Source organism: Hetaerina americana, unplaced genomic scaffold, assembly GCF_022747635.1.
Source record: "Hetaerina americana unplaced genomic scaffold, ioHetAmer1.1.p SCAF_1, whole genome shotgun sequence".
Classification (NCBI taxonomy): domain Eukaryota; kingdom Metazoa; phylum Arthropoda; class Insecta; order Odonata; family Calopterygidae; genus Hetaerina; species Hetaerina americana.
The window spans coordinates 11,200,582-11,212,814 of NW_027286069.1; the positions used below are offsets into that span (position 1 = coordinate 11,200,582).

General features: G+C 37.7%; 1 protein-coding gene across 1 annotated transcript in view; it reads left to right on the forward strand.

The window, feature by feature from the left end:
* The window catches only part of LOC139688021 (superkiller complex protein 3), a 37,243-nt gene that overhangs the window by 23,350 nt on the left and 1,660 nt on the right, over positions 1–12,233 (forward strand). Inside the window, exons 15-18 of the mRNA XM_071585427.1 lie at positions 1,137–1,406; positions 4,008–4,161; positions 7,520–7,694; positions 9,510–9,704. Coding sequence (XP_071441528.1) covers positions 1,137–1,406; positions 4,008–4,161; positions 7,520–7,694; positions 9,510–9,704 — 794 coding nt within the window. The remainder of the gene's footprint in view (positions 1–1,136; positions 1,407–4,007; positions 4,162–7,519; positions 7,695–9,509; positions 9,705–12,233) is intronic.

Sequence of the window (12,233 nt, forward strand, 5' to 3'; positions counted from 1 at the left end):
CTTCCTCATTGTGGACAAGTATTTGATAATTATGAAAACTACTTTGAAAATTATTAGCCTTTTTTGTAAATTTCGAACTTGAGCTCAATGTTGAAACGTGATAATTGCATTAATTTTTTTGTGATAATAAAACATATAACAGTAATTTTAAAAAGTGTAATCACACCTCAAGTCGCCTCGATTACCTTCGTTTTTCTTTTTTTTTGCATCTAATTGATCAAAATTAGGGTTTACAAGGAGAAATATAGCCTCCTTCAATATGCATAATTTGAAATATTTTCAAAAGGTAGTGTTTGCTTAACAGAAAAAATATTTTCATTGCCTATGAAGTGACCCACAATACAAATAATACAATGGAATGAAAAAGTGTCTGGCTCTGGAGACACTTTTTAGTGTGTGCAGTTGCTTACTCATTTTTCTAAAGTGTGGAAGCTATTGAATTCTGATTTAGATTATGAAAATGATGGAAAAAAGAGACAGTAATGAAGCATCCACTCAGAATGATACAATATTTGGAAGTTAATTTTTGTCCAGCTACCATGTAAAATTAATTCCCATGAAAGAGCCAAATTTAAGGGGAAAGCAGCCCCTAATCTGCTAAAGAGTTGTTATTATGAGTTTCATTTTGAAGAAAATAAAATCTTAATAAAAATTCTATAAATTGTAATAAAAAACAGTAATCACTCTCTAAAGTAAGTCCATTTACATTTATTTTAATTCCAAATGAAACTTTCTCATAACATGTAGGATTTTTGCTGCTAACTTATGACGTAATCTGCATAATATGGAAATGAATTGGGGTTCATAATGTGCAGTGCAATCCATTTCAGGCTAGTTATTTTGCAAGTTAGTATTTTTCTTGCCATTTTGAAAATTTTATACAGACTGCTGTAACATTGATCACTTCCCTTTGTTTCATTGAATTATTCTATGTTTTGACAAATATGAGGTATGAATTCGTCGAAGTATGGGGTATTTTTATTTTGATAATTTTTTATTTCAAGTAAAAAATGTACTGTTTCAATTGTTGTATCAATCTTATGCTGTATCATTTGAGATAGTTATCTTTATGTACACACCTGCTAATGTGCTCATATTTACAATTGGTTTGAATCAAGTACATTTGGTCCTAATAGGTGTTGTCCATGACAATCCATGTGCCTTTAATATGATTGGCTTGCTGTTGGAGAGGCAAGGTCTGTACATTGAAGCAAGAAAAGCATTTCAGAAAGGAGTGCTGCTTCTCGAGAATGCTGAAAATGCAGAATTGTTGGACATAATTAGAAATAATTATGCCCGGTCATTAATTTATATTGGAGAATATAATGAGGCCATAAACCAGTACCTTGCCATTAAAGAACCTGATTATGTGACGCAGTGCGGCCTTGCTCATGCATATTTGAAAGGTGAGTGAAGTGTGAACACAACAACCTTCCTGCATTTCACTTTTGACAATTTTGTCATACTTGACGGTGAGATAATGAGGGCATTAAAGGAATTGCTATTGAATAAGGATGTGAGAATAGATAGCATCCCTGCAGAATTAATTAAGGGTTGAGGAAAATGTGGGAGGAAGAATTCTTAGAAACTGCAGGAGATGCCATAACAGTAACTATTAATGGAGTCATCCTCTAATGTGCATTACAGTGCAACAATTTCAGAGTGTAAAAGTCAAGTATAAGTGAAAAGTAGAAAGATTTGTATGCTTAGAGATTGTTGTATTGTGCGGAAGGAAGAGTTTTTATGGGTTAATTCGTAGCATTTACAGGGTCGCACCCAAAAGTGGTAGGACTGATTTTTTTACAAGAATTTTATTGACGATATACTTACATTGACTTAATAATCTTCAAAGTATGCTCCTTGAGCTGCCACTCGCTTAGTATAACGTTGCTCCCATTCCCCGTACGCCCGCTGGAAACTTTCTTTGGGGATGTCGTTGATGACCCTCGTCGAAGCCTCTTGAACGACCTTTATCGAGTCAAAACGTCGTCCCTTGAGCTGTCTTTTCATCAGGGGGAAGAAGAAGAAGTCCGGTGGTGCCAGATCGGGAGAATAGGGTGGGTGCGGCAACGTGGCAATGCCGTATTTGGTCAGGAACACGAGTTGCCTGTTGGTCGACACTCAGAATTTTCGGCACTATCTTGGCGCACACCTTGCGCATGGCCAAATACTGTGAAATAATGCATTGGACGTTGGATGCAGACAGACCCAACTGATCTGCAATTTCTTCACTGGTTAAGCGTCGGTCTGTGTTCAGCAGTGTCCTCACTCTGTCCACATTCGTGTCGGTTCTTGCCGTCGACGGCCGTCCGGAGCGATGGTCGTCTTCAACGAGCTCCCTACCCTCTTTAAACAACTTGTGCCACTCAAATACTGTGGAACGGCTTAAGGAAGTGTCCCCATAAGCCTGCTTGATCATATCGAGGGTCTCAGTTGCCGTCTTCCCGAGTTTCGCACAAAACTTCACGGAATAACGTTGCTCTAAATTCAGATTCATTTTGTTTTTCGACACGGACAAAAAATTTGCTTCACTAAAAATGGTGCCCTCACTCAACGACAGCCCGCAGGCGACTGAGGTTGGTGTTGGTCTGTTGCTAAGAGCCCCCTCCACCTTACCCTGCCAGGCAGACCCCTCTCCACCGCTCCGTTCGCGCCAGAGAAAATCAGTCCTACCACTTTTGGGTGCGATCCTGTATCTCAATAATTGCCTTCTCAGTGTGCTCAATAAATATCAATGGTGATAATGAGCAGCCCTACTTTACTCCCTTCTTCATTTTAGTTTATTCCATAGGACAAATTCCAAGAAAACTGCGGCATCTCCCACAGTTTCTTGGAATTTGTCAAAGGTAAAAACAACCTAAGTGTTTAAAGTTAGTTTTGATCTTGTGGACTGTGGCCTGTCGTGCACGACTACAGATGCCTGTGGCATTGTATGTATGGTATTTTGTCACAACATCTTGTTCCTTTAAAGCCCCCAAACAGAGTTCAAGGATGCCTCAATAGCTCAACTGGCTAAAGCACTCGGCCAGGCATTGAGGGATTCGGGTTCGAATCCTGGTCAAGGTGAATGATTTTTACACTCTGAAATTGTTGCATTGAAAGAACTTATTCCCTACTTCCTCACTTTTTATGTAAAGCATGCATCAATATCCTGTCATTGTAGTTAATTACAATTTCCTTTAGGGCATGTGGTATCGCATTACAGTCCATGATGCCAGTCTTTCTCCAGACCAAGGAATGTGATATAGGCCAGTGGATCTTTCAGTATACTCTTCTCTACAATGAGTCTGTGAGCGAGAGCCACTTTTCTTGTTCCTCTAATTCTTGTAAATTGGAATTGGTCCTCATTTAGATACTCTTCCACTTTCTTCTCTATTCTATGGTGTATTATTCTTGCCAGAAACTTCAATTCATAGACCATCAGTCTGACTGTTCTGATGTTCACACATTTTCATCCAGTTTTTCTTTCTTGGTATATGAATGATTCGATTCTTCTTAAATATCCATCAAAGCTTAGCCTCTCATATAAATATGTATCGTATTTGGTTTTTTAGGTGTATCAGAATCTTTTCCTGAATTTTTTGTTAGTTTCAAGACTGTATCAATGATTACTGGTGTCTTGTTTGCCTTCAAGTCTTTTACTGTACTGTAGTAGCTGGTAAGACTGGAGGATGTACCCTCCTTTCTCATCATCCCTGACTGTATGCCCTTCTTCCAGTATTCTGGTATGTGTATATTTTCCATCATGAACATTCGGTCAATGCTCTCTCCATTTCTTTTTTGTGTCTATTATCAGTAAGAAATTCACCATTGATATCCCAAATGCCATTGACATTTGAACTGTGTTCATCAAAATTGTGTAGAGGTCAATCTAATGAGGTTAATCTCTTTATTGAGAAGTTAATCTGTCTGCCTGCAACCCAGATCTAGTTGATGGTTTAAAGTTCAGCAATGAGGTAAATTGAAGTAATAGTTTGAAATTCATTTGCTTATTATGGTTGTTGCAGGGGAACGATATGAAGATTCATATGCAGCATATGAAACAGCTCTGAAATGGATGGTAAACCTACCAGATGAGTGGAAGTCACATATATTGGTGGCAATGGCTGCTGTAGCTTACAAAGTCCATCCAGATATCACCCAAACTCTCCTATTTCAAAGGTAAGTGGTATACTCATCAATTCAGTTTTAAACTATATACTGTACGTGTACTAAAATGCACTCAGCACATTGAGGACACGGTGTGAGATATACAAGAATTGGACTTTGGTCATATTCTTCCAATTATATTATTGCCACTCCTTCTGACAGGCCTGCAATATGTAGTAATCATTGTGTTAACTGACTTATCCAGCCACCAGCCACAGGCATCACTAGTCATTCTGTAAATTAATTCTCCCCTTTAGCACTTGTCATGAAATGGGAAAATAGATTCTCTAATTTCTTATTGCTGGTGGAGAGGGTGTTTTTTGTTAGCTTTTTCAGACACCCTCCTCCGTCCCTGATTTTATTGATGGCTGCAATGTTTTGAAATTGCATGAGCAGCATAGCATTGAAACTTAATTTCATATATGGATGCTTCCGCTGAAATTTTTTGTTCAGTAAAATGAAAGGAAAAGTCTTCTGCTGGTCATTAGAAAGCCTCACTATTCTGAACAGGCATCACTAGTCTTGCTAAAGGTATTTGTGTTACTTTGAGGGTGGGGTCATGACACCAGACTCCACAAGGTAATGGCAATTACTGCTGCTAGAGTCACACAAGATAGAAAAATATTGAGCCCTCCAATTAATTTACTTATGCTTTGATTATTATTGTGGGAGAGAGCCTATGTATTTGTGTAAATTAGGTAAATGGAAAAACAGTAATCAATTAATGCTTGAGGCACTATACATGAAGGGGGGACAGAGATTTAGGAAGAATTGACCCATAGAATGAACTCAAGGCCCATGAAGAATTGACTCATTCAATTGAATTTCAATGCTGACTCTCAGACCCATGAGAAGAAAAGCCATCTTCAACTCTCCCTCAGTGTTCTAACAATGAGAAAGAGAGAGGAATATTAGTTTCCATTTTCATCCTCTAATGGTAAGAACAAGAACGACCCATCCAATTCCGTCCTTTTGTAGCTCAATAATGTTTTCTTGGGTAATTAAAATTCCTTTAACTATATGTGGTACATGGAGACAAATGGTCCGAAGTACATATGGGCTGTGCCTCGAAATCACCAGTTGAAGAATCCCTCTGCGCAGATCTCAGAACTAAGCAACATGGCCCAGGCTGATGGAAATGTGTAAAGTTAATGTTTTCAATGTGGCTATCGAGTGTTTGGGTAGCTGTTAAGTAAAAGGATGGCCCTATTTTACAGTTTTATTTATCGCGAAATTCAACCAGTTTCACCTTGTTAGGCATAAATTTTATGGAATGCTTCTGAAGCTTGCTGTGTCGCTATGTGAAGGGAGGGAAAAGTGAGGAAGGGAGGGAAAAGTGAGGAAGGAAGGAGATGGTCCTTGAGGGGAATCAGAAGTAGACCAGTGCTTATCTTTTTGAATTTGAGATCCAGTTGACCTGTGAAGTGACTGATTTGATGAGGAAACATGTTTCCCAGACTGTTCAGTGTATGAGACTGGCAAGTTATGCCCAAAGGTTGGTTCAGTTTAGAATTAATTTTTTAATGCAAATCCTTTATTCTAAAAGTAAACAGTTCACGCTTTGTCCCATTTCACTTTGGGATGAAACCTTAATTTGTTTTGGAATTTCTTATCACTTCTGCACCAGTTATTCCTCTCACCATTTTCACTTGATGAAACAAAAATAAATCTGCATATTATGTTACCCAAGTGCATATACGTGGTCTGTGCAATAAATGCGCGAAATGGTGCAATCTGGTGGCCATGACATAGGCTATAGCCCCACCCACTAGTGGCGCTAGTTGCCTGAGACCCAATGAGCCGACTGTGCTTGGTGGATGGTTGAGCTGTGCATATGGTGGCTATGTTAGTTTCTGTTGTTCTAGTTTTTACTATTTGTTGAAAATAAAAATTGACGAAATCACGGAGCAATGAATCAACATCAAGTTTTTTGGTGAAGTGCGGTGAAAGTTATCAAGAAATAGCTGAAATATTGACAGCTGTTTACAGCGATAATGCTCTGAAGAAAGCATCTGTTTTCAAGTGAATTAAGCATTTTAAAGATAGGCAACAAGATGCCACGGATGATGCGAGGCCGGGACGACCTTCAACCACCCGTGTTGAGGACAACATTGATCGTGTGTAGCCCCTTGTCCTTACCAATCATCGAAAAACTGTCCAAATGATTGCTGATGAACTGAATTTAGGAAAATCAGCAGTGCACACTATTTTGACCAAACATGATGGATGGATCCTTCACCATGACAATGCACCTGCACATTCAGTATTGATTGTTTGCTATTTTATGGTAAAAAATTCAATCATCATCCTTGATCATCCTCCTTATTTGCCTAATCTCGTCCCCTGTGACTTTTATCTATTCCCAAAATGCCAAAAGGTTATTATGGGACATCACTGGGAAGATGTGGAAGACACAGTATAACAAGAAACGATGAGAAAACTAAAAAGCCTAACTGCTGAGGACTTCCAAGGGTGCTTTAAACAGTTGAAAAGAAGATGGAATAAGTGAATAGCAATGAATGGAGAGTACTTTGAAGGGGACAAAATCGATGTAGACTAAATTTTGCAAAATAAAGTTTTTATTGGCTTAGTTCGCGTATTTATTGGACAGCGTAATATATAGGGGATCGAGATGGTGCGGGGGCTAACGTACTGGCTTCCCACCCTGAGGGCGCGGGTTCAAATCCCGGCGGTGTTGAATATTTTTCAGAGGTATCTCGATCCCTACTTGAGGTGCTTTGTGGAGGGCACTTTGAGTGAGTACGGCGTCCGTCGGATGGGACGTTAAGCTGCGGACCCCTTGGCGCCTTTCGTAAAGAGTAGGCTAATGCCGACGCCGGGTTTCTCTCCACCCTTCATCCTTTCCTGTCCATCCCCTATGGCGCAAATGACCTTAGCTGTCGGTCGCCTCCCCTAAAAACTACTACCAACTGCGTAATATATTAGCAATGCCTGATGCAGAGAATGATGAATCATGATGAAGGGGTCTCCTCCAGGATCCGGTTGGGGAAGTAATATTAAAGAGTGGCTGAATGCAATGAATAAAAATGGCTAACATTAAGTATAGAACACAGAGAGGAGGGTACTCGCTCATTTCTTGAAGCTTCAAAGGCCCAAGCCACCTTTCTCATTAGAGTTAATAAGACTATTATGGCATGCTTTCGAATATATAGATTTATTGGTACTTGCAATTAGGTACTCATATAATATTATGTCATTGCTTAAGGTTTTGTGAAATATATCTTCCTTACATTATAGTGGTATCTCTAATGGAAATATATACTTAAAGGACAAATTTGCTTTTATTGTTTAATTTTTGTGTTATTAACTTACTCTGCCCTGTAGTGTTTTAATTAGATGACTGCTCTAGTTTTCAGTCTCAAGCTCCGTCAATATGCGGAATGTTTGCCTTGTGTGCCTTAGGAATACTGACTCAGGACATGGATTTAACTGAAAAGATGCTGATAAAATTAGATCCATATAAAGATAATGGCGCATTCACTTCAGACATAGCTATGTTTCACTCTTATTCCTTTTTTACACAGGTAAGTCAAAAATAATATATAACTCTAAAACCACGGATTCTTAATGTACATTAGGTAATAGAATCTCAATTCTGGAAAGCTTTGGGCTTGGTGACCTTGCCCACATGACCTTAATCTTTTCACCTATTGTTTTGAAGATGAGAGCAAAATCGTAGCTTTTTCTGTCTTTTATTGCTGAGTAAAGTTTTCCTGAAATTTATATAGATAAATCATATAGGTTTTTCCAAAATGCCTAGAAATTCAGGATATTAAAACAAAATTACTGGAACAACTGTTTTACTTTCTTCACCCTTCAGCTTTTCCTTAGAATACAGTGCAAAATATATCCAGTGTTTTATATAGGAAGACTTGAGTCATAATTTTTTATCCAATTTTGGGTACTGTCTACCTAAATTCCAATAAAATAATAGCTTGTGTTAATGTGTACGCGCAGAAATCAATGATTGAAGGTGCTTGATTGTGAAAAAAAGTAATATGTATATTCACATTTTGGAATATTTAATTATTGCCTATGAATGTATCTTTTTTCATTTTATTTCCATTGCTGAATTATCTTTAAGTAAAGTCATATGTTGAATTTGGACATTAGGACTTGCTGTTTTTCTATGCAGAACATTAATATATTATTCAGGATTAGTAATTTAATTGGAGATACACTGCCTGCTAAAAGTTGAGCTTGATACTCTCTTATAAATGGGATTTATGGATGCCATAGGAATTCTGTGAAATTACCTGTTATTCAAACAGAGATACCGTTAATGATAATAATTCACTTTTTAGACAGCTAAGGAAATAAAATGATTCTTTGTTAAAGTACTTATTAAATATGTATTTGTAAGATCTGTTGTTCTCCTAACTTATCAGTTGAATAAATTCTTGTTTGGTCTTCCACTGGTTCATGCTCTCCATGTTCACCAATGTTCCAACTACTGAACCACTCATTGACTCCTGAAAACCTGAAGAAGATGACCTGGTGGAAGACCCTGAATGTATTTAATTCATGAAATATTGGTTACCAAAGTTATTTCAACAAATTTGGTTAAATGTACCTATTTAGTTTTTTATAACATGTCGGTGAATCAGATGGGGTAAAGATGTAGGCTATTTAAGGCAATGCTATTTGGATGTAGTGTAGTTTTTTGTACTTCCATGTTAAATATTAAAGGTAAGTGATTGGAAAATATGATCTTTGGTCAGGAAAATCTGGAAGTCAGGGAGCACTGAAACCAGATATAGGTGGCAATTGCTTATTAGGATAGATTGCTTTTTTATTATCATTTTAAAGTTCTGAATGTTTCAAAGCATGTCCTATCCAACTTCATTCTATATATATGTTGTACACATGTGAAACCTGTGTCCTATCTGATGGCTTTCAATATTTTATTGTGGGTGATAATTGCTTTGGTGTCTGTTGAAGGCTTCATACCCGAACTGCATATGTACCAGTTCCAATTTGGGAATTCCCAAATCAACAACCTATCAAATCTAATAATTAAACAAAATATAAAACATTGAGAGCTGAAAGAATTTTACTTTTGGGCATGTAAGGCAGGGTAAATGGAAAATTTTAGAGAGGTCTCTTTGAAAACTGATATGTTCTATAAATGCATTTCTGGTATAAAGCCTTCGATAGGTTTCATCATATTTAAATGTGAATACTGTGAGAAAACATTTCTGTTAATCATTGCATTGCCGTGTAACCCTTCTACATGATACCTCTATTATTCATTGTAGAAATTAGCATAGTAAAAAGTATTATGTTTAGTGTACAGTTTATAAAATAGATTGTTTAATTGAATGCTCATTTTTCATCAGGGCCAGTACCTAAAATCAATACGGCACTTAAGTGGAAGAATACATTGTTATCCAAATCTTCCGACTCTTTGGCTTCTGTTGGCACTTCTTTTGCTGCACACCCATCGAGCTCAACCTAGGAATGAGGTCATGTCTGTTGCCACTTGTGCCCACATTGCCATGACTCTTGGCCAAAGCATGATGAACATATCGAAGGTAACTGTCTTAATCCAGGTGATATTTATTCCAAAGTGACTAAAGGATTAATGACAAGCATTCATCAACTGGTGCAAAGATTTCTTCAGATTAATTTTGGGTTTTATCCAATACAAAATTCAGCAAATATATGTGGGATAACATCCACAAAAATATTCAGAGTCCCTTGAATGTATCAATTATACAGGGTCCGTCCCAAAAATAAGTAGAATAAACTAAGAAAAAAATATTTACTACAGATAAAAGTACAAAGTACTGAAATTCTTCAAAATAGCACCCTTGTGCATGGACACACCGATGCCAGTGCATCTTCCAGTCACAGTACGATTCCTGGAAGTTGTCAATGGGAACCTCGTTAAATACCTCATCACTGCCTCTTTGGCTAAAATGGTTGTCTTCAAGCTCCTTTTTATTCTTGGGAACAAAAAAAAGTCTCGCGGTGCTACGTCGGGGCTGTAGAGCAGCTGGGGCAAGATCCAAGAGTTCACTTGAGATTGTCGCACAAGCACCTTTCTGATCTTCTAACATCACCTTGAGGACCATTTTGACACATACCTTTTTCATGGCTAAAGCTTCTATAAGAATGCGATAAGCTGTTTTTCGGAATATGGCATTCTTCTGTGAATATTGTGGCTCTCAAGCATCGATTGGGATTGAGCATTTCTCTCACTTTTTGCACATTTTATTTAACCTGTGTTGTTGACGTATGTCCAGGGCAGTCATCATCGTCAACCTTTTTACCTTCCGGAAGATCTTGTGCCAGCAGAGAACCATTCTTTGGGAAGTTGCTTTGTCTCCATAAACATCCTTAACCATGGCCATGGACTCCAAAATAGGTTTTCCCAGCTTAACCCAAAAATTTACCACATATCATTGCTCCGTGTAATATGGCATTTTTAATTTGTGACCCAACCCTCCAACAGGGGTTGTCTAGCAGCAATCCACACACTACAATGGCCTGCGCATAGGTTGTGTCGCTGTCTCAAGACATTCCCCTACCTTTCCTGCCACAATTTTCCCCACTCCATCCATCTACATCTGTGGGATAAAACATTCTACTTATTTTTGGGGCAGATGCTAATTATTAGAGAGGTATTACAGTCTTGGTTATTTTCAAATCATAGGCACATATTGTTGTGGTTTACAACGGTGGAAATCATTCAAAAATATTATTGAGCCATTCTCAGTTTCATCCATGATTATGCAACTAATTTCTTTGACCTAGACACTACAAATTATTGGGTGAAAACAGCAAAAGTATATTTCAAATGCTTTACTTTAGTAGAATCATGAGTTTTTGTGTTATTGTTAAAAGGATTGATAAAATGCGAGTGGCATAATTCATATTTGGCATCATATTCACTTTGATGCAGGCTTTTTTTATCTGTGATGTGCTTCTCTCCAATCATGATGGTCAATTCCTTGTTATGACATTATTTAATTCATACATAAAGGGAGTGGTTTTTAAGGAAAATTTAACGCACAATGTAAGGCCACAATTGGGTTCATATTTGATATTTATAAATGTGCTAGGGACCATATCATAGGAAATATTTTCTATATATCCTAAAAAAAGAACACAAAATGGCTAAATGTTCATATTTGAACATTATTGTAAAATTTCTTCAAGTGGTAGTGTGGCAAGGTGACAATGACCAACTTCAACCTGTTTCTCACGCATCCCAATTGATTGCATGACTCCAAGGATGTGCTCTGTGGGAGGACTGTAGCATATGGGATGAGGAACAAAAGGCCGGGGGAGCATTCTGACAAGAAATGTGCCTCAGTTTGAATGATATTATGAAATACACAAATGCTAGTCTTGAAGGTGAAATATGAAGTCTCTTTAATGAAGCATGATCAGAAAATGTTTTTGCGTATTTAATAGTGAAAAAAATTTTATTTTGTTAGCTGAGGAAATTATCGGGAAACCACCACAGTTATTTATCTCAAGAATGTTAGATTGGACCATACAATGACAATGGGTATTGGCAACTACAGGACTTGGCCCAATTAGCCATGTGTAGTGTACGGCATTAGGAGAGGCAAGGCTTCTGCAGTCGTCATCTCACAAAATCCTTGCAAAAGTGATATTGGCAACAGCAGCAGCTGCACAGAAGAAGAATGAACGAGGTAAAATCAGAACTTGAAATATTAGGGTGACGTTGAGGACAAGGAAATTAGAAAATATTAAGATATAGATGGATAGAGGAAATAAGAGGTTTTTGGCTGTTTGAGGCAAGATAGAAGGATAGCAGGGATTACTGGATTGATAGTTTTATAGTAATACATGTATACAACAGAGTGGAGGAAAGTCAGTGAAGGAGTGCAATAATATTGGACCAAAAGGTGGGAGAAAAAGGAAGGAAAAGGAGCCAGGTACTAAAGAAGAAAAATGGGAGCATTTCAAAAAAAGGATATTGTACGGTGCAAACAAAATTTTAGGAAAAGGACAAGGAAATCATGGAGGGAAGAAACTAATAGCCGGGAGAAGTGTGGTGGAGAACACCAAGAATATGGAGAGTTTAC